Source organism: Nycticebus coucang, chromosome 1 (assembly GCF_027406575.1).
Source record: "Nycticebus coucang isolate mNycCou1 chromosome 1, mNycCou1.pri, whole genome shotgun sequence".
NCBI classification, from domain to species: domain Eukaryota; kingdom Metazoa; phylum Chordata; class Mammalia; order Primates; family Lorisidae; genus Nycticebus; species Nycticebus coucang.
In genome coordinates, this window is record NC_069780.1 from 127486893 (window position 1) to 127507881 (window position 20989).

Below are 20989 nucleotides of genomic sequence, written 5' to 3' on the forward strand. Positions count from 1 at the left end.
GCTATGAAAGAAAATGGCGGCAAGCTCACAAATCTCAAAGCCAACACTAACATCATGACCAATTGCTGGGCCCCACGCCAATGGTGACTCATCTCCCAGAGCTTCATAGATAAGACTCAGTGATTAGTTACAAGCTCACCTTTGAGAGGGAGTCTGTACATAGTTGTGCTGGAAAAAATGTGGCTGAACTTACCATTTGAATTATATCCTCTAATTTTAGGTGGATGTCATCTTGATCATCTTGTGAAAGAGCTCTGAAAGAAAATCAAAATATCCTCCATGAAAAAGAAAAAAAAACAAAACACTAGACATGCTAGAAATGAAACTACCCAAGACAGTCTGGTTTTCCCTGGGTGGGAAGTCTGAGAGTTTGGCTCTGCAAGGATGTGCACCAGGACAAGGGGCTGAGCTGGGGACAGGCAGTCTCAACACAGAAAACCACACGGGAATCACGGAGACAGCTAGCTTAGAACAAAGAGCCAACTGTTACAAACATGTGCAAGGTTATGAACAAAACAACCACCGTCCACACAAACCTGGGGGTGAGCTGGGTGTGCCCTGGGTTGTGGAGATCATCTATCTCTGTGGGGCAGCCTCCAATACCATCAGTGAGTTGAGCTCATAGGCCTGAGCACCCCCATCCCGCCCTCTGTCCCCTACCCGGGTCCTTCACGTGGATGTTGCCACAGAAGGTGCAGAGCCACCCCCTTCTCAGCTGACATGGACCAGAAGCACAGGGCAGTTCCAGATGGTGGGAGGCAGGAGTCAGCAGATAAAGTCTCCCCTCTTGCTTTCTATGCAGACTTCCCTCAGACACTTTGGTCCCACATCCCACACATGGGGAGAGTCAGCTCTCAATATCATTTTGGGGGGCAGGGGATAAACAAGAAATGAATAAATAAATAAACACATAGTATCTAAGATACCAGTTTCAGAAGTGGGAGGATATTTGATGTTCAACAAAGGTTTATAGAGTCCGGGAGAGTTGTACTGAGTAGTCATCCTATTATACAACTTGCAATCAGGGCCAAGCATTTTAAGTTTCCCAAAGTGAAGCAAAAGCATATACTGAAAGTTCCAACTATTTAAACAGTTCCAATCCCTGTAGCCTGTCAGCTGGAGGAAGCCAGTTTCAAAAGGAGTCATGATGTGATAGTCTGTTGTACTCTGAGTTGATTACAACAACCCCCACAGCTCTCCAGAATACAAAATCAACAGAGATGTTTTATGGTATTCTAACTGTATGTCATGGGCTAAGCATTTGACACACACTACTTCCTGTGTCATCAAAAAATCTCTTCTAGCTGGGCATTATTATCTTCTTTTTTAGATGAGGAAACAAAAGCTCAAAGACATGGACTAGCTTGGCCAGGTGTTCCAGAACAGTTATGCTTGTCCTGTTACCCTGAGCTTCTCCCAGGTAAACTCATGCCAGGTGCCTCTGCAAGGGTCCCACGAGGAGCACAGTCAGTAAACGCCTCCCTCCCCTTGGTCTCCCTCCCCTCTTCCAAAAGCTCTCTCTGTTTGAAGAGGAGCAGGCTGTGCTACTGGTAGCCCAATGACTGGCAATTTGCTGTATCATTGAGAGCAAAAGGGAATAGTCATCGCATGCAGAAGAGCAGATCAAGATGAGAAAAAATAAAGTTAAACTCAACTATCTTCAAAGACTCTCCAGGCACACTTAAGGGTTACAAAGAATGGGTTGAAGTGACCCTTTTCCCAAGTGTATACCATTCTTTCTCCTGTAGTCTTGGTTCCTAGAGAGAGATACGTGTCTCCACAGCTGTGTGTAGCAGTGGGAAATGACTCTTTTTTTTTAGAGACAGTCTTACTTTGTTGCGCTCGGTACAGTCTCTTGGCATCACAGCTAACAGCAACCTCCAGCTCTTGGGCTTAGGTGATTCTCTTACCTCAGCCTCTGAGTAGCTGGGACTACAGGTGCCTGCCACAACATCCAGCTATTTTTTTGTTGCAGTTTGGCCAGGGCCGGGTTCAAATCCGCCACCCTTGGCATATGAGGCCGGCATCCTGAGCCACAGGCACTGACCCAGAAATGATTTTTTTATAAGGTTGGATGATATCCTGCCCTTGGAGAGACATGATCATTAAGTTAGCTCCTGCGCAAAGTTCCTCTTCTCAGTGATTTACCCCCTAATGGTCCAAGATGCTTCCTGGTTCCATCACGCTACCTAATATTCATGGCTTCCTGTTGATGCTACTTGGGCGCTGAGGTTTGGGGACGACTTCCTTATGAACTGAGACCACCACCAATGACCTTCCAAGAAGTCAAGTCACTCTGTCTTTTCATTTTGTGGCATATTAGGGATCTATTCAAGTTGGAAGGTTGCTAGACAACTCTGGAGAAGAGTGGTATTTCAGAAATATCAAAGTCTTAAGCAGAGGTTTTTATTCACACACTGGGCCACAAACTACCTGTGGGAATTGAGCATAATTAACTGCTGCAAGACTGTGAGGCAGGAACGTGCTTCATTAGAGAAGTTGCGTTGTATTATATTTAATGTGATATATGCTTAAATACACATTTTATGTTCAAATCTGTTTTATGACTGGAATGCACACAGATCTCTACATGTCAGAGCTCCATCTGACTACAATATGATGTGTTTTCATCCTTCACAGCCATAATCTGGATTGACAGTTCAGGGCCCTTGCAGATGAGGCGGCCTCTGCACCTCTGGTTCCATCCTCTGAGGAAGTGTTTACTTCTAGCCTTCCACCTACCTTTAGGCTTTGAAGAATTTTCTAGGATCCTGGTCTTCTACTCCCCACCCCCTGCCCCTACACACACATCTATCAGCAGTATCATCAGTTTAATAATTGTGCATTTACAATGAAACACCAAATAAACTGAAAAGGAAGTGGGATTATCCAAGTTCTATTAAGTGGAAAATTCCTTCATCAATTGTGGAAATAAGGTAGTCTAAAAACAGAACCAAGGGCAACTGGCCTCTCTCTGGGGAATGGTCTGTACTTTCTTTGTGTAGATGAAGTCGTGAAGCCTAAGAAAAGTCAGGTTTGGCTGAGATCCAGCCTGGTTTCGCTTGAGCCATATCACCTTGAAACTATTTTTCCCAAGAGCTCCTGTTAGTGCTGCTAATAGATTAGTAATAACAATAATAACAGCTGTAGTAGATTGTGTTACTCTCTTTACACATACTTTTCACAACAACCCAGTGAAGTAGGCATTTCTAGCCCCATCTCATAAATGAGGACACCGAGGTTCAGATTGGTTGAGATACTAGATGGCAGTAAGTGGCTGGGCCAACATGTAAGCCTGTGACATTCTGCAACAGTTGGAATCAGAATGCTGTATTATCCTCCTACTGTGCCACCTACCAAAATTTCTATTCCCTATCAGTCTTAACACCTCCAATTCTCAGGGCACTATTCAGCAAAGAGAAATCAGCACGCTGTAAACCTGATGAAAAATAAAGACCTGGGATGGTAAATAGGATTCACTGTAAGTATCAAGTCCAATTAACTGGTTTCTGAGGTTACCTCTTGGCGCAGACAGAAAACTCTTAGGATTGATTGGAAATGTTCAGCACAGGTGTCTGGAGAGGACTGGCAATAAGAGAGCCTCACATCAGCCAATCCTGGCTGTTTTCCCCTTGTTTCCCTGATAGCTATTTAGTCAGGTGACCCAAGGGGCACAAACCGCCAGCATGCAGTTTTTAAGTATTAGTGTTTTAAATCCAAAGAGCATAACCAACTCTTTACAGGAGAGAAAAGGAACGCTACCTCCCTGCTCACACACATGAGCTTCAGATAAACAACGAGAACCCACAGGAAGAGAGAAGCTCCCTGCCATGACCCACAGACACGCATCGCTCATCCCTGAAACAGGCTTTTCCCCAATACGTATTTATAATCTTAAAATCTGAAAATAGGCTCAGTAATGGAATCCCTAAGCTTACTTAGATGTTTTTGCAGGGTGGAGAAAGTAAAAAAGGCCCCTCATTGTTTCCCAGAGCTGCCCTAACAAAATGTCACCAACTGAGAGGCTTAAAACAACAGCAAAGTATCATCTCAGGGTTCTGGACAGACAGCGGTCTGAATCACGATGTCAGCAGGGCTGGTGCTGCTGAACCCTGCAGGGGACTCCTTCCTTGCCTTTTCTCAGCTTCTGTGGCTTCCCAGCAGTCTCCGGTATTCTTTGTCTCACAGTTGCTAACTGCAAAGTCTGCCGCTTCTTCAGACAGCCTCCTCTCTGTGTGTGTCTGTCTTCCAGGGTCAACTTCTGATAAGGGCACCAATCAAATTGGATTGGGGGCCTCCCTCTTCCAGTAAGACCCTGTCTTAACAGATTATACCAGCAATGGACTTATTTCCAAATAAAGTTGCATTTTGACATACTGGAGGTTAGGACTCCAACATAATGTTTTTGGGGGGACACAGTCAACCCATAAAAGCCCGAACACTGCAGAATGGTCTGGCTGTGGGATCTTTAGCTAAGGGCTAATAATGACTATGGGCCAGTTGCTAGATCATCACAAACCAAAACCTGGCATTGCTGTGTCAGGAAGGGACTTCCAAAGACATGGTGGACTGAGTTAGACTCCCCTCCATACCCAAGCACTCTAAACCACATGTACAAAGAAACAAAGCAGCCACAATTAGAAGAAAGAAAGGATTATTTCTACAGATTGTAAATGAAGAGGGAATTAGAAATCAGAACAGCAAAAGAGTACCAGGCCCGAACACAGTGGTTCTCAACCTTCCTAATGTTGTGACCCTTTAATGCAGTTCCTGTGGGTCGCAACCCACAGGTTGAGAACCGCTGCCCTAGCAGATAGATGCCATGCTTCTCACCCCCAAATAGGGAAAGAAGAGATAGCCAAGAGTGACCCGGGAAGTTGTGACTGAAATGTCTGCACCAGCCACTGACGGCTTCCCCTTTCGTGTAGAATGAACCAGGAAAAAACCCACCTGTCTGACTGGATACAAAAACTCAGGCCAGCTTTTTGGCAACAGGTTTGCCGCCAGAACACAGGTGTTGTGAAAACCACCCATACAATCCAAAATGAGGAAGGAAAAGACTCATATCAACATTGTTGTCATTGGACACGTAGATTTGGCCATCTGATCTACTACTGGCCATCTGATCTACAAATATGGTGGCATTGACAAGAGAACCATTGAAAAATTTGAGAAGGAGGCTGCTGAGATGGGAAAGGGCTCCTTCAAGTACGCCTGGGTCTTGGATAAACTAAAGGCTGAACGTGAGCAGGGTATCACCATTGATATCTCCCTGTGGAAATTAGAGACCAGCAAATACTATGTTACTATCATTGATGCCCCAGGACACAGAGACTTTATCAAAAACATGATCACAGGCACATCTCAGGCTGACTGTGCTGTCCTGATTGTTGCTGCTGGTGTTGGTGCATTTGAAGCTGGTATCTCAAAGAATGGGCAGACCCGTGAGCATGCCCTTCTGGCTTACACACTGGGTGTGAAACAACTAATTGTTGGTGTTAACAAGATGGATTCCACTGAGCCACCCTACAGCCAGAAAAGATACGAGGAAATCATTAAAGAAGTCAGCACTTACATTAAGAAAATTGGCTACAACCCTAACACAGTAGCATTCGTGCCAATTTCTGGTTGGAACCAACCAGACAACACGTTGGAGCCAAGTGCAAACTTGCCTTGGTTCAAGGGAAGGAAAGTCACCCGGAAGGATGGCAATGCCAGTGGAACCATGCTGCTTGAAGCTCTGGATTGCATTCTGCCACCAACTCGTGCAACTGACAAGCTCTTGCTTCTGCCTCTGCAGGATGTCTACAAAATTGGTGGTATTGGTACTATCCCTGTGGGCCTAGTGAGGACTGGTGTTCTCAAACCTGGCATGGGGGTCACCTTTGCTCCAGTTAATGTTACAACTGAAATAAAGTCTGTTGAAATGCACCATGAAGCTTTGAGTAAAGCTCTTCCAGGAGACAACGTGGGCTTCAACATCAAAAATGTGTCTGTCAAAGATGTTCGTCGTGGCAATGTTGCTGGTGATAGCAAAAATGACCCACTGATGGAAGCAGCTGGCTTCACTGCTCAGGTGATTATCCTGAACCATCCAGGCCGAATTAGTGCTGGCTATGCTCCTGTATTGGATTGTCACACAGCTCACATTGCATGCAAGTTTGCTGAGCTGAAGGAAAAGATTGACCGCCACTCTGGTAAAAAGCTGGAAGATGGCCCTAAATTCCTTAAATCTGGTGACGCCGCCATCATCCATATGGTTCCTGGCAAACCCATGTGTGTTGAGAGCTTCCCAGATTATCTGCCTCTGGGTCATTTTGTTGTTCGTGACATGAGACAGACAGTTGCTGTTGGTGTCATCAAAGCAGTGGACAAGAAGGCTGCTGGAGCTGGCAAGGTCACCAAGTCTGCCCAGAAAGCTCAGAAGGCTAAATGAATATTATCTCTAATACCTGCCACCACAGTCTTAATCAGTGGTAGAAGAACAGTCTCAGAACTGTTTGTTTCAATTGGCCGTTTAAGTTTAATAGTAAAAGACTGGTTAATGATAACAATGCATCAATAAAACCTTCAGAAGGAAAGGAAAATGTTTTGTGGACCATTTGTTTTCTTTTTGTGTGGCAGTTTTAAGTTATTAGTTTTAAAATCAGTACTTTTTTAATGGAAACAACATGACCAAAAATCTGTCACAGAATTTTGAGACTCATTAAAATAAAGTTTAATGAGAAAAAAAAAGTCCCCTCAGGCCAGATATTTGCTGCATACAAGAATCACATCTTACCTTAAAAGATAACTATAGACTCAGGGTGAAAGGATGGTTGTCCATATTTCAGGCAAATGGTAATCAGAAAAAAGCAGGAGTTGCAATTCTATTTGCAGATACAATAGGCTTTAAACCAACAAAAGTAAGGAAGGATAAGAATGGATATTGTATCAAATACTCAATATGATGAGATTTCAATTATTAATATTTATGCACCCAACCAGAATGCGCCTCAATTTATAAGAGAAACTCTAACAGACATGAGCAACTTGATTTCCTCCAGCTCCATAATAGTCAGAGATTTCAACACTCCTTTGGCAGTGTTGGATAGATCCTCCAATAAGAAGCTGAGCAAAGAAATTTTAGATTTAAACCTAACCACCCAACATTTAGATTTACAGACATCTACAGAACATTTCATCCCAACAAAACTGAATACACATTCTTCTCATCAGCCCACGGAACATACTCCAAAATCGATCACATCTTAGGTCACAAGTCTAACCTCAGTAAATTTAAAGGAATAAAAATTTTTCCTTGCATCTTCTCAGACCACCATGGAATAAAAGTTGAACTCAGTAACAACAGGAATCTGCATACTCATACAAAAACATGGAAGTTAAATAACTTTATGCTGAATGATAGCTGGGTCATAGATGAGATTAAGAAGGAAATTGCCAAATTTTTGGAACAAAAGGACAATGAAGACATGAATTATCAGAACCTCTGTGATACAACAAAGGCAGTTCTAAGAGGGAAATTTATAGCACTGCAAGCCTTCCTCAAGAGAACGGAAAGAGAGGAAGTTAACAACTTACTGGGACATCTCAAGCAACTGGACAAAGAAGAACATTCCAACCCGAAACCCAGTAGAAGAAAAGAAATAACCAAAATTAGAGCAGAATTAAATGAAATTGAAAACAAAAGAATTATACAACAGATCATTAAATCAAAAAATTGGTATTTTGAAAAGGTCAGTAAAATAGATAAACCTTTGGCTAACCTAACCAGGAAAAAAAAGAGTAAAATATCTAATCTTATTAATTAGAAATGACAAAGATGAAATAACAACAGACTCCTCACAAATTCAAATAATCCTTAATGAATGTTACAAGAAACTTTATTCTCAGAAATATGAAAATCTGAAGGAAATTGACCAATACTTGGAAGCATGTCACCTTCCAAGACTTAGCCAGAATCAAAAGGAAATGCAGAACAGGCCCTTATCAATTTCCAAAATAGCATCAACCATACAAAACCTCCCTAAAAAGAAAATCCTGGGACCAGATGGCTTCACGTCAGAATTCTACCAAACCTTTAAAGAGGAACCAGTACCTACATTACTCAACGTGTTCCAAAATATAGAAAAAGAAGGAAGACTACTCAACACATTCTATGAAGCAAACATCACCCTGATCCCAAAACCAGGAAAAGAAAATTATAGACCAATATCACTAATGAATATAGATGCAAAAATATTCAACAAGATCCTAACAAACAGAATCCAGCAACACATCAAACAAATTATACATCATGACCAAGTCAGTTTTATCCCAGGGTTTCAAGGCTGGTTCAATATACGTAAATCTATAAATATAATTCAGCACATAAACAAATTAAAAAACAAGGATCATATGATTCTCTCAATTGATGCAGGAAAAGCTTTTGATAATGTCCAGCATCTCTTCATGATCACAACACTTAAGAAAATTGGTATAGAAGGGACATTTCTTAAACTGATAGAGGCCATCTACAGCAAACCCACAGCAAATATCGTATTGAATGGAGTTAAATTGAAATCATTTCCACTCAGATCAGGAACCAGGCAAGGTTGCCCATTGTCTCCACTGCTCTTTAACATTGTAATGGAAGTTTTAGCCATCGCAATTAGGGAAGAAAAGGCGATCAAGCGTATCCATATAGGGTCAGAAGAGATCAAACTTTTGCTCTTCACAGATGATATGATTGTATATCTGGAAAACACCAGGGATTCTACTACAAAACTCTTAGAAGTTATCAAGGAATACACCAGCGTCTCAGGTTACAAAATCAACACTCATAAATCGGTAGCCTTTCTATAGGCCAATAATAGTCAAGCTGAAAAAACAGTTAAGGACTCTATTCCATTCACAGTAGTGCCAAAGAAGATGAAATATTTGGGAGTTTAACAAAGGACGTGATAGAGATAAAGAGAACGATGAAACTCTAAGAAAAGAAATAGCTGAAAATGTTAACAAATGGAAAAACATACCACGCTCATGGCTGGGAAGAATCAACATTGTTAAAATGTCTATACTGCCCAAAGCAATATACAATTTTAATGCAATCCCTATTACAGCTCCCCTGTCATACTTTAAAGATCTTGAAAAAATAATACTTCGTTTTATATGGAATCAGAAAAAAACTCGAATATCCAAGATATTACTCAGAAATAAAAACAAAGCAGGAGGAATCACACTACCAGACCTCAGACTATACTATAAATCGATAGTGATCAAAACAGCATGGTACTGGCACAAAAACAGAGAGGTAGATGTATGGAACAGAATAGAGAACCAAGAGATGAATCCAGCTACTTACTGTTATTTGATCTTTGACAAGCCAATTAAAAACATTCAGTGGGGAAAAGATTCCCTATTTAACAAATGGTGCTGGGTGAACTGGCTGGCAACCTGTAGAAGACTGAAACTGGACCCACACCTTTACCATTAACTAAGATAGACTCTCACTGGATTAAAGATTTAAACTTAAGACATGAAACTATAAAAATACTAGAAGAGAGTGCAGGGAAAACCCTTGAAGAAATCGGTCTGGGCGAGTATTTTATGAGGACGACCCCCTGGGCAATTGAAGCAGCTTCAAAAATACACTACTGGGACCAAACTAAAAAGCTTCTACACAGCCAAGAACACAGTAAGTAAAGCAAGCAGACAGTCCTCAAAATGGGAGAAGATATTTGCAGGTTATGTCTCCGACAAAGGTTTAATAACCAGAATCCACAGAGAACTCAGACATATAAGCAAGAAAATGAACAAGTGATCCCATCGCAAAGTAGGCAAGGGACTTGAAGAGAAACTTCTCTGAAGAAGACAGGCACACGGCCTACAGACATATGAAAAAATGCTCATCATCCTTAATCATCAGAGAAATGCAAATCAAAACTACTTTGAGATATCATCTAACTCCTGTAAGATTAGCCCATATCACAAAATCCCAAGACCAGAGATGTTGGCATGGATGTGGAGAAAAGGGAACACTTCTACACTGCTGGTGGGAATGTAAATTAACACATTCCTTTTGGAAAGATGTTTGGAGAACACTTAGAGATCTAAAAATAGATCTGCCATTCAATCCTATAATTCCTCTACTAGGTATATACCCAGAAGACCAAAAATCACATTATAACAAAGATATTTGTACCAAAATGTTTATTGCAGCCCAATTCATAATTGCTAAGTCATGGAAAAAGCCCAGGTGCCCATCGATCCGCGAAGGGATTAATAAATTGTGGTATATGTACACCATGGAACATTTTGCAGCCTTAAAGAAAGATGGAGACTTTACCTCTTTCATGTTTACATGGATGGAGCTGGAACGTATTCTTCTTAATAAAGTATCTCAAGAATAGAAGAAAAAGTATCCAATGTACTCAGCCCTACTATGAAATTAATTTATGGCTTTCATATGAAAGCTGTAACCCAGTTATACCCTAAGAATATGGGGAAGGGGAAGAGGGAAGGAGGGGGGAGGATGGGCAGAGGGAGGGTAATTGGTGGGACCACATCTACGGTGCATCTTACAAGGGTACATGTGAAACTTAGTAAATGTAGAATATAAATGTCTTAACACAACAACTAAGAAAATGCCAGGAAGGCTATGTTAACCAGTGTGATGAAAATATGTCAAATGGTCTATAAAAACAGTGTATGGTGCCCCATGATCGCATTAATGTACGCAGCTATGATTTAATAATAAAATCAAATAAATAAAAAAACCCACCTGTCCTTCAAAAAGCTATAAGAAAGGCCATGCTGAGGGGCTCACACCAGTAATCTGGGAAGTGGAAGAGAGTGGGTGGTTGCCTGAGCTTAGGAGTTTGAGACCAGCCTGAGCAAGAATGAGACCCTGTCTAGCCAGGTGTTGTGGCAAGCACCTGTACTTCCACCTACTCAGGAGGCTGAGGCAAGAGAATCACTGGAACCCAGGAGTCTGAGGTTGCTGTGGGCTAGGCTGACACCATAGCACTCAACCCAGGGTGACAGTCTTACTCAAAAAAAAAAGAAAGAAAGAAAGAAAGAAAGAAAGAAAGGAAAAGAAGAGGCTATCAGAAAGCCTGCTATTCACTCGGGAGCTGGGTCTAACAGCTATACATGCAAGTCCCTAGTGGGACATCCACAGTTCAAGCCTTTAATCCACAGAAGTGGGGCCACACCTTATACAATCCCACACAATTATACGACCTACATGAAGTGAAAATCCTAAACTGAAAAGTTGACAGAAAAGTTTGTTTGGGACCAGTGAAACAAGCCAAAGAAAATACGTAATGCGTCTACGATGGCACATCCACTGTCTAGGTGAGCAAGACTCCCGCAGAAACACTATGACCCTGCTTAGAAAATGAGCAGGAGACAAACAGGGAGAATCCACTGAGGAAGAAATCTCTCTGCAATGGCTGCTAGACCCGCAGGGCCGGATCCTCAAGGCTCCTCTTAACTTTTGGTCCCACTGTAAACCACAGGCTGCCCACGCCCACAGGCACGCGCACACTCCACTGGAGTCACCCCACCCAGACCAAAGTCTGCTCCCAGGGAAGAGAAGATGACAGATAACACTTTACTCGTGAGGACACAATTTCAACGGCCTGCAGGTGGTAGGATTCACCCTTCTGGTTTGAGAGGACCTTACTTTCTGTGAACACAGCACAAATGAATCCATGGGACTCAGTCAGCGTCTGCGATGGCCTTTACCTCAGGATGTTCGCTGTGGCTTTCCTTTCTTGGGGAAGAAGATCTGGGTCTCGCAAAACTTCTTCTAGCAAATTTAGGACGTTCATCTTCAATTCGTTGTTGAGTTCAAAATCCTACGAAATAAATTGAATCTTTTAAATTTTAGTTATGAAGGGCTTATAAAACTCTGTGACATGTGACACCATTCCTCAGGATAAAGTCTCTAGAAGCTAAGTATGGAAATTAAAATGTATGAACTCTAGAGCTCCCGCCACCCCTGGAAATCCTGATGGGATTGGTCTGAGAGGAGGCCCGGTTGTTTGTATTTCTTTCTTTCTTTCTTTTCTTTTACATTATTTTTTGGCTGGGGCCGGGTTTGAACCCACCACCTCTGGTATATGGGGCCGACGCCCTACTCCTTTGAGCCACAGGCGCCACCTCCAGTTGTTGGTATTTCTGACAGGCTTCCCAGGGGATGAGAAGGTCAGGGTTGAGAACAGCTGCTACAGGGACAGCAATTGGGCAGAGTCCTTATAAAGCTTACGATGCCCTGGTCAGCCCCCCAGGCTCTTCTCTCATTCTGCTTACGTCCCCTTAACACCCAACACAAACCCCCACATGCCACACTCCACCCTCTCACTGCCTTAGATGTCCCAGATGCTTTTCGTTCCTCAGTACACGCTGCCTGGAACACTGTGCCACCTGCCCACATTGACTCTTTTGGGTCCAGGAGGTGATATACCTTCTCCCCCAAGTCTTCCTTTAATTTGGACTCAGTGGAGTTAGGAGCTTTTTCTCTGTGCTCCCATGTAACACGTGAGACCCCGTCTAGCCAGGCGTTGTGGTGGGCGCTATTGTAACACACAGTGACGGTATCGTAAGGGCCAGTTGCCTGCTTTTCCACTGAACCATGAAGAAGATCGAGAAGTAGGACACAGCAGTAGCTCAAACAGTATCTATTGCGAGAGTAAAATCTATCGTTTGGGTGGTCACTTGAATGAAGATGTGCAAAGGCTACTAACATCTGTGTATGCATCAACACAGGCATGCTAAGGGCTAAAGCACGGTACAAACTGGAGGGCCGCCTCAAACCTACACCAGTGTGAGACGGAAGGGGCATCCACGGGGCAAAGCTAGAGCACCGTGAGCATCAGCCAATGAGTAACGGAGTAGCAAGCAATAACTGAGTAAAAAGAAACTGCAAGTCCTTACTGACGCCTACAAGATAGATAAAGAAGGTAGAAGATAAAACTGCTCTGAATAGTGGAATTACAACTAGGAAACGCAAAGGAATCATTGAGTTAGAAAATCACCATTTTCAACCAAAGCAGTAATCACTGGTTCAGGCAAGGATCATGAATGGGTGATAAGGGGCTGAATCAAATATAGTGGGACAGAATTAGCAGTCTCAGAGGACTTCCTAGAAATTACGTATTAATTTCAAATGGAGAATCTGTCAGATAGCACCTTAACAAGTGACCCAAGTTATCAGCCCCACGGATGGAAGAAGCCAGTATCACGTACCTACCAACACAATGTTACACAGGCTTCCTTAGCATTTCTGCCCAAAGGGCACAATCTTGATCTCACCGTGAGGAAGCACTAGCCTTACTCTTCATAATGTCAATGTCATGCAAGACAGAGAAAAACTGAGGAGCTCTTCCAAAGGGCCAACAGCTCAATGCACCGTGTAAACCCGGATTAGACTTGGGGTCAGGAGGGGAAATGCTTAAAGGGGGCATTACGATGACAGCTAGCAAAGCGGCATCAGGACCACATGCTAGTAGACAGCATTCCACCAATGTCCAGTTTTCCTTGACCTGATCATTTGACTGTTGGCTATGTAAGAGCAGGTCCTTGTTCTTGGGGGTGGGGACGGAGAGAACCAACGTGGCAAACATGTCAGAGATTAGTGAGGCATTCTAGATATGTACCAGTGTACTTTGTTTTATTCTGCAAATTTTTCTCTTCACTTGAAAATTTTAAAGGTCAGCGTTGAGGGAAAAATGAATTAAAAGGCAGAGCTGTGGCTCTTACGTGTATTCTTGTGAACCCCCTACAAGCAACACACAGGGACTATCAGGTACTCTGAGATGAAAAGAACACTGCAAAGTCTTGCTTTCTTTTCTTTTTTCTTTTTTTGAGACTGAGTCTCACTCTGCCACCCTGGGTGGAGTGCCGTGGCATCATCATAGCTCACAGCAACCTCAAACTCTTGGTGCAAGTGATCCTTTTGCCTCAGCCTCCCAAGTAGGGAGATGCCTGCCACCACACCAGCTTGTTTTTCTATTTTTAGGAGAGACAGGGTCTCACTCTTGCTCAGGCTGGTCTCAAACTCCTGAGCTCCAGCAATCCACCCACCTCGGCCTCCCACAGCACTAGGATTTTACAGGGATGAGCCACTGCCACTGCCCCAGCCCAAATTCCTGCTTTCAAGGCTCTTACTCTGATAGACAGTATTTTCTTATGTCCATGCATAAGCATTTATTTTCTCCTATATAAAGATACGTATTATAATTGCATTTTAACTTTAAGGAAAGTAATTTTGAAGTGCTCACATTCTGAATTCTTTTAGCAGATTGGAGAAAAGATTATTAATTGTAATGAATCAGATAAAAGGAAAACAGCAAAATTTTACTACATTTAGTAAAAAACATTTTTAAAAATTCATTATTTCACAAATTTTATATAATATGAAGGTCTCACCTAACTGGAATTGAGTATCTTTGTACCTCAGTTTGGTGGCAAATGGTGTAGTAAGTTATTCTCAGTATATCACTTTTCCCTGTTTGATAACAGCACCGTTTCTTTGGGAACAAGAGCCATTGGACCCAGGAGCAACACAGATGTTAATGTCTTATCAGTCTTAGGGCTTCAGATGATTCATTTTCCTAAAATTTCATCTACTTATTGTCCAATACCTTCTATTAATTTTTCTTTTAAAATCTATGCAAGGAGAAAAGTCATTTTTTTTGCAGAGTTTAAAAAATTTTTGTTCCACCCCTTCCTCATTTTCAAGGTAAAGGGAATGCTGTTTGTAAACAGTTAATCATCTCACCTACTTTAATCTGTGTACACTACCAAAGAATTTCTCAGCCATCAAAAGTCTATTTCCTTAATGAATATTTGATATGTATTAGTAAGAGAACTGAATCCTTGTGTAGCTACATCAGGTCTCTAATGATGCAAATAATCTGATTACCATAAACGGCATGATTAGTGTGAAGGACATGGCTACTGTTTGGGCCCTGCTGATTGGGCCCTGCTGAGGACTAATTAGCGGTTTAATCAGCCAGCAGCACCGAGAATCTACTATGCCCCATACTGGGCTCACCTGTGGGCTCCAGGACAGCAAGTGTGTGAAAGGTCTTGTTAAGTAAAGCAGAATGTAATTTTATTATTCTAAGCTCTGGGAATGGCTTGAGGAGGACCTTTGAAAGCCTGAATAAATCAGCTGAGACACTCTCTGAAGCATGACGAATGGTTACAGCTGAATTTTGCTGTGCTGATATAAAAATCATACTCTTTGATAGCCAAGTATGACATGTCAGAACCTTCACTCATAACTTTTGCTAACATTTGCACAGGTTTTTACAATGTGTAAAGAAACCTCGTGAATATAATTTTAGTTCTTCCTTGGCTGACCTGGGAGCATTCAAGACAAAAGCCGTGATCTCACGATTTCCCTTCACACAGGGGCCCCCAAGGCTGGAGAGATGATACAGGCTGGGACTAGTGCTTAGGAAGATGAGGCACTGGGACGAGAACACAGGCCTTCTGCCTGTCTCCTGTGAGGGGACTTCCCCCAACAACCCCCCCAAACTGCCCCACCCACAGGACTCTCTGGGGGCTCCAGCTAAAGTGAAGATTCTGATTTGCTGTTCTGGAATGAGGACTAAGATTCTGAGTTTCCAACAAGCCCCAGGGGCTGCTGCTGCTGGTCCAGAGACCACATGTGGAGTTGCACTGCCTTTGCTTATTTTCTTTTTTTAAATCATAAAAATAAGGAAAAAGAGAAAAGAAAATACCCTCAAAATGTAAAAAAAAAAATAACTAAGAAAATGCCGTGAAGGCTATGTTAACCAGTTTGATGAAAATATTTCAAATTGTATATAAAATCAGCATATTGTACCCCATGATTGCATTAATGTACACAGCTATGATTTAATTAAAAATAATAAAAAGTACAAAGAAAAAAGCAAAGAAAAGAAAACATTCAGAATCTTCTGATGTACTGTCTAGCTTGTATAATTTTGCTCTTCCCAAATGCATGTAAAATACAGAATTGGTCATTCAAAAATACTAGTTCAAAATTCAGTAGCTGCTACTCAATAAAAAAAGAAAACCTAAAGCAGCAAAAAGATGTTTGCCCTATGGTTTATTCACAAGTCTGGCTGACACCCATTCTGTAATTGTCTAGGTAGAGTGTTATTTTGGGCTGCGTTTCCCCAAGCCCAAGACAGGCCGGGAGGCCACAGGGCGGCAGAGTACTACGAGCGCTTCCTGCGAGGCAGCAATTGAGGCGCCCGCCAGATGGCGCTCCGGGACGGCCGCACGTCGCGTCTGCAGCCGCCTTTGGACTTGGACCTGGCGGAGAGTGGCTGGCTCAGAGCCGGCAGAGCCCGGAGGAGGAAAGCCACCTGCTGCAGTTATCACACAAAGCCTCACACCCAAGACGCCCTGAGGTATATTCCCTGAAGTTATCACAGCAGCAGTATTTATTTATTTATTATTATTTTTTTAATTGTTAAATCATAGCTGTGTACATCAGTGCAATCAAGGGGTACAATGTGCTGGTTTCATATACAATCTGAAATATTCTCATCAAACTGCTCAACGTAGCCTTCATGGCATTTTCTTAGTTATTGTATGTAGACATTTGTATTCTGCATTTAGTAAGTTTCGCCTGTACCCATTCTAAGATGCAGGTAGGTGCGGCCCCACCCGTTACTGTCCCTCCACCAAAACCTCCCCCCTCCCTTCCCCTTCCTTGGCCCTTAGTTTAGCTTTTGCTTTCCAATTCACGAAGCAGGAATGACAAGATAGGATTAGAACAAAGAAACCACCCAGGAATGCAGATCTGGGAACTTCATTCCTTCAAAGAGGGGACACCTGCTGCAGGGAGCGTGACAAAACTGTCAAGGAATGGAGTGCACACCCAAACGCTCAGGAGCAAAACATTGTCAGCTGAGGATGTTAGGCTCCTCCTAGAGAGATGAGCTACTGTGATAGCTACTGCTATTTTACCAAGACTTTATTTACCCACATTTAGGAAGGTCAATATTTTCCCTAGGTTGTTAAACAACTCCTGAAGTAATTACGGTCATCACTAAGAGTGAGTGGGAGGTGGCCCCACACTAGGTAATATTTTTACCACTTTATTATCTAATGTAATCCTCAGTAACAATCTGGCAACATGGTTACTTACCATCATTACTCACATGTTACATATGAGGAAATCAAGGTACAGAGAATCTAAGTATCTTATACAAAGTCACACCAGCAGCAAGTGGCAGACCCAGGATGAGGACCCAGGCAGTCTTGGCTAAAGCCTGAGTTTTTTTACTGCTACACCACACAGCCTCTATCAGTGAATTAGTGCTGGCTGGCTTGGGGAAGGCTAGGCTGAAATGTCAGTCACTGAACCTGGAACTATTTCCCACCTGTACTACTGAGACAGGGATCTTGAGACTCAGCTTTCCAGTCTGAACAATCCAGTTTGCATTAATAAGACTAGATCATGCAACAGAAAAATAATCTGCAAAGCAATAAATCAGATTCTCTAGCACTTTAAAACTAATCCCTATTGATAGCTTAGGCATTTTGGAAATTACATTCATTCTTTCAGGAGAGCAGGGTAATAATTAGTAATAGACTATGTATGGCCGAGGGAACTCTAGGACCCTGGGTAAGTCTGATTCAATAAACACAGTTGGAGGATAAAGAAAATTATGTGAGTAATTTTCTCGTTGTAATCAGTACAGTGTATTAAGTGGCTAGAGATTTTAAAAAGAAAGCAGAAATGCTGCAGGGTGGATTAAAACCACACAAAGAATTTCAAAACCTGGAACAAAGAGCTCATAAAGAAGGGCTGAGGATGTGTTAGGCTCAACACTAAGAGACTGAGGTTTAACTTAATGATTTTAGAGTTAGAGAAATGAAAAGCATGCTAGTGTTTTCTGTCTTCCTCAACTAATACAAGGTGAATAATTTAACTTAAATGGTGGTACAGATTTTGGTTACCTTTGGGCCATTTCGTAAACTGGAAAACAGAGGCAAACATGCGATCGTCTCAAGATGTATGCAAATCAGCCGTGGCACATCTGGGACACACACCTCTGGACTCCTCATTAAAATGAACTAGAGATAGCAGGCCTCAAAACCAGTGTGGTTTTCAAGGCTTCTGAGGAGAGGAACCTTTATTCAGAACTTTAATATCGAAGCTCTATTCTAGGGGAGATTGTTCTGGCTAAAAGCTGGGATAGGATGCCCCATATGGCACCACTCCCTCTGCCCACTACACCATCCCCAGGCTGCCTGAGTCCATGCCACCTCTGGGGAACAACGGCTCTGACTCTGGGCTTCTCACTGGAAAAGTGTAAGAGCAGGGTTGTTTAGCATTTTTCATTGCCTATATACAACAATAAAAGGCTCATTGTTCACATAACGAAAAAGAACATTCTAATTGAGGAAGGAAGGACAGTAAGTTTGGAATTAAAGTACACAAAGCAATGCCATAGTAATTCCGAATTTTCCAATCCATGCTCAATACTTAGTCATTAATTACTCATCAGATATTCATCTCGAATCTTCAAAGATGAACCAAATACAGGAATTGTGTACCTGGATATCATCTAGAAACTTATATTTCAGGTAGCATAATCTGGAGATAATTAAACCCAAAATTGAGTAAGCACAGTACTTACATGGTTCTGGCAAGCCCCCCAGTTTTGTTGATGAATGGACAGATGTCCACGTGGAGTGTCCTTGACTTTGAGACAAGTGGCAATTTCTTATCGAATGCTTAAACTGGTGGCTTGGGAAATTATTTTAGCAGATGTAAAGTGGGAGGATACTAGGAACGGCGCGGTGCAAAGCATGGAAGATATGAGAGAACAAAAATAACCGGAAGAGGCAAATGGTGATGAATGACACCGATTCAGTGAGAAGGGAATAAAAAGCCCAGGAAACCATTTATTAGCTCATTTTCCAACAAATGATTCTGCATTCTAATGACATGATAAAATTCAGCCTCTAGTTCTAAACAGCTTTGGTTATAGGAATTTTTAAATACTACCCACAATGTTGAAATCAGCTCCCAAATTTATATCTTTAAGCCTCAAAAGGGAATCAGTCAGGTTAAAAAGCATTTTTCAGAAAAGAAGGGAATTTTCCAGAAGTCTTGTTTTCCATTAGATTTCTAGATAGGTGGTTAATTTATGTTGATTATAGCTTTCAAGACAAGGACAAAGACTAGAGGAAAAAGGGATTTCTGGAAGGGCCTGCTTCAATGCTGATCTTTAAAACTTTCTTAGTTAAATAATGCCACCTGCCAACAAAATTATGTTTAACTCGAATATAAGCCTTAGGGAAGTACTAGAAGGTAGTCTATTAGTTATACTTTTTTCTCCCCAGTTGGATCCGTAAGAGGGAAAAAGATGAAGAAAGCTAGTAGGCAGGTGTGTATCATTCCTTTCCCAAGAAGAAAATGTGTTCAGAGTTACATAGAGGACATAACAGAAGCAGCATCTCTGTCATTCATCCAAGGAGAGACTCCAGGGGTTAGTGACATCCAGGAGCAGAGTGGGGAGAAGACCACAGAGAGAAGGGGAACAAGTGAGGCAGAACTGTGGGTCCTGAGCCAACCGGCAGATGACCCATGAGTGTTTATAGGAGGCACCTGTGAGAAATACTTTGGCAATAAGGGATTGGGGAAGGGATTTAACATCATTGGCTCTCGTTAACACACGACAGCACGAAAGTATGTACATCATTGGTTAGCAGTCTCCACACCTGTGGCATAGGTGGCCACGGGATTACTTCTATAAATAGCTTGGGGAGAAGTTAGCCAGGCCTTGTCCTTTGGCTCCACTTCTTGCTCCCAGGATGCCTGATCGGCCCTCCCCTAATAAGACTGCTGATGAGAGATTGCTGCTGAGATGCTGGCTCCTACTAATGTTGACTGTGACTTCCAAGGTGCTTTGGCACCTGAGACCTGAATGTGACCTACCCTGAGTAAGCTGGAGAAGCAGCCTGCGTCCAGTTGAGTGGGCCAGGGCCGGAGACCTAGTGTCCTGGCTCCAACGAGGCCCTGGGCTGGAGACAGAGACACGACGTCCCGGGCCCTGACAAAAGTTGAGTTGGCTTTTGGCATCCCGAGGCAGCTCTAAAGCAATGGAGAACACTAAGCCAGGCCCAGCCAGACCCAACAAGGACCAGGCAAAGTCATTGGACATTGTTCCCCATGCTGAGGACTCCATTGGGTACCATCATCTCCAGAAAGGTTTCTAAGGTCCAAGAGTGATTATGAGAGTGAGGGGTGCAAATTAGAGAAAACCCCCACCCCAACCCCGGGCCCTTGCATCAGAAACCTCCTGGGACAGACATAATAAGCTCCTGATGTGCATAGAGTCCCACGTGGTGCTCCTCAGTCATTTCTCCGAGAAATCCGTCTACAGAAATTTACAGAATCCCACCAGTTGTAGAGGGAAAACTAAATTTCTTTGTTGGCACCTAAGGGAAATGGAAAATAAGTTCCATTTCCTAGACAGTGAAGCTTCCTAAAAGCTTAAATCTCATTCACAGTGACTTAAATCCTGATGTAAATGTCTCCCCTTAAGACAAGCTTAAAGGATAACAACAATGTATAAAAGATAAGAAAAAACTTCGGCAAATAGTTAAAAGAACTAGAGTTTTCTTATGTGGTTGGTTGTTTGCCTGAACCAAAGAAAAAGAGAGAATGAAAATCTATCTTTTGGATTAAAGAGGAAAAGAAAACATCCATACTAATGAAGTAACAGTTTCTTAACATTTTGCAACAGGACAAATCACTTGGGCATTAGAACTCCATACAGATCATTTTGCCATCTGCACAATGAAGAAAGTAGCGAACTCACATTGGAATCCAGACTAGTGTTCGGCCTCCTGGGTTTCTCTTCTCTCATCGCTTTTTGACCCAGGAATCTCTGAGACACTAAAGTGAACTGTGGTGCCTGGGGCGTCTGTTCTGTTCTGAGAGCCGAGGAGAGCACAGAGGCCAGTAAAATAATGCAGCAGACTC

General features: G+C 42.5%; 2 protein-coding genes and 1 pseudogene across 5 annotated transcripts in view; 1 reads left to right on the forward strand and 2 right to left on the reverse strand.

Moving 5' to 3' along the window:
• The window catches only part of CKMT2 (creatine kinase, mitochondrial 2), a 118000-nt gene that overhangs the window by 77567 nt on the left and 19444 nt on the right, over window positions 1-20989 (reverse strand). The gene's annotated exons all lie outside the window — the stretch shown is intronic.
• The window catches only part of RASGRF2 (Ras protein specific guanine nucleotide releasing factor 2), a 274601-nt gene that overhangs the window by 25760 nt on the left and 227852 nt on the right, over window positions 1-20989 (reverse strand). For both annotated transcript variants that reach the window (XM_053587375.1, XM_053587384.1), the window contains exons 19-20: window positions 11731-11843; window positions 194-254 (exon numbers count right to left, since the gene is read on the reverse strand). In XM_053587375.1, the coding sequence (XP_053443350.1) occupies window positions 194-254; window positions 11731-11843 (174 nt within the window). The remainder of the gene's footprint in view (window positions 1-193; window positions 255-11730; window positions 11844-20989) is intronic.
• On the forward strand, window positions 4991-6691 carry LOC128583321 (elongation factor 1-alpha 1-like; annotated as a pseudogene). The gene has a single exon (XR_008379444.1). The product of XR_008379444.1 is annotated as an elongation factor 1-alpha 1-like (transcript).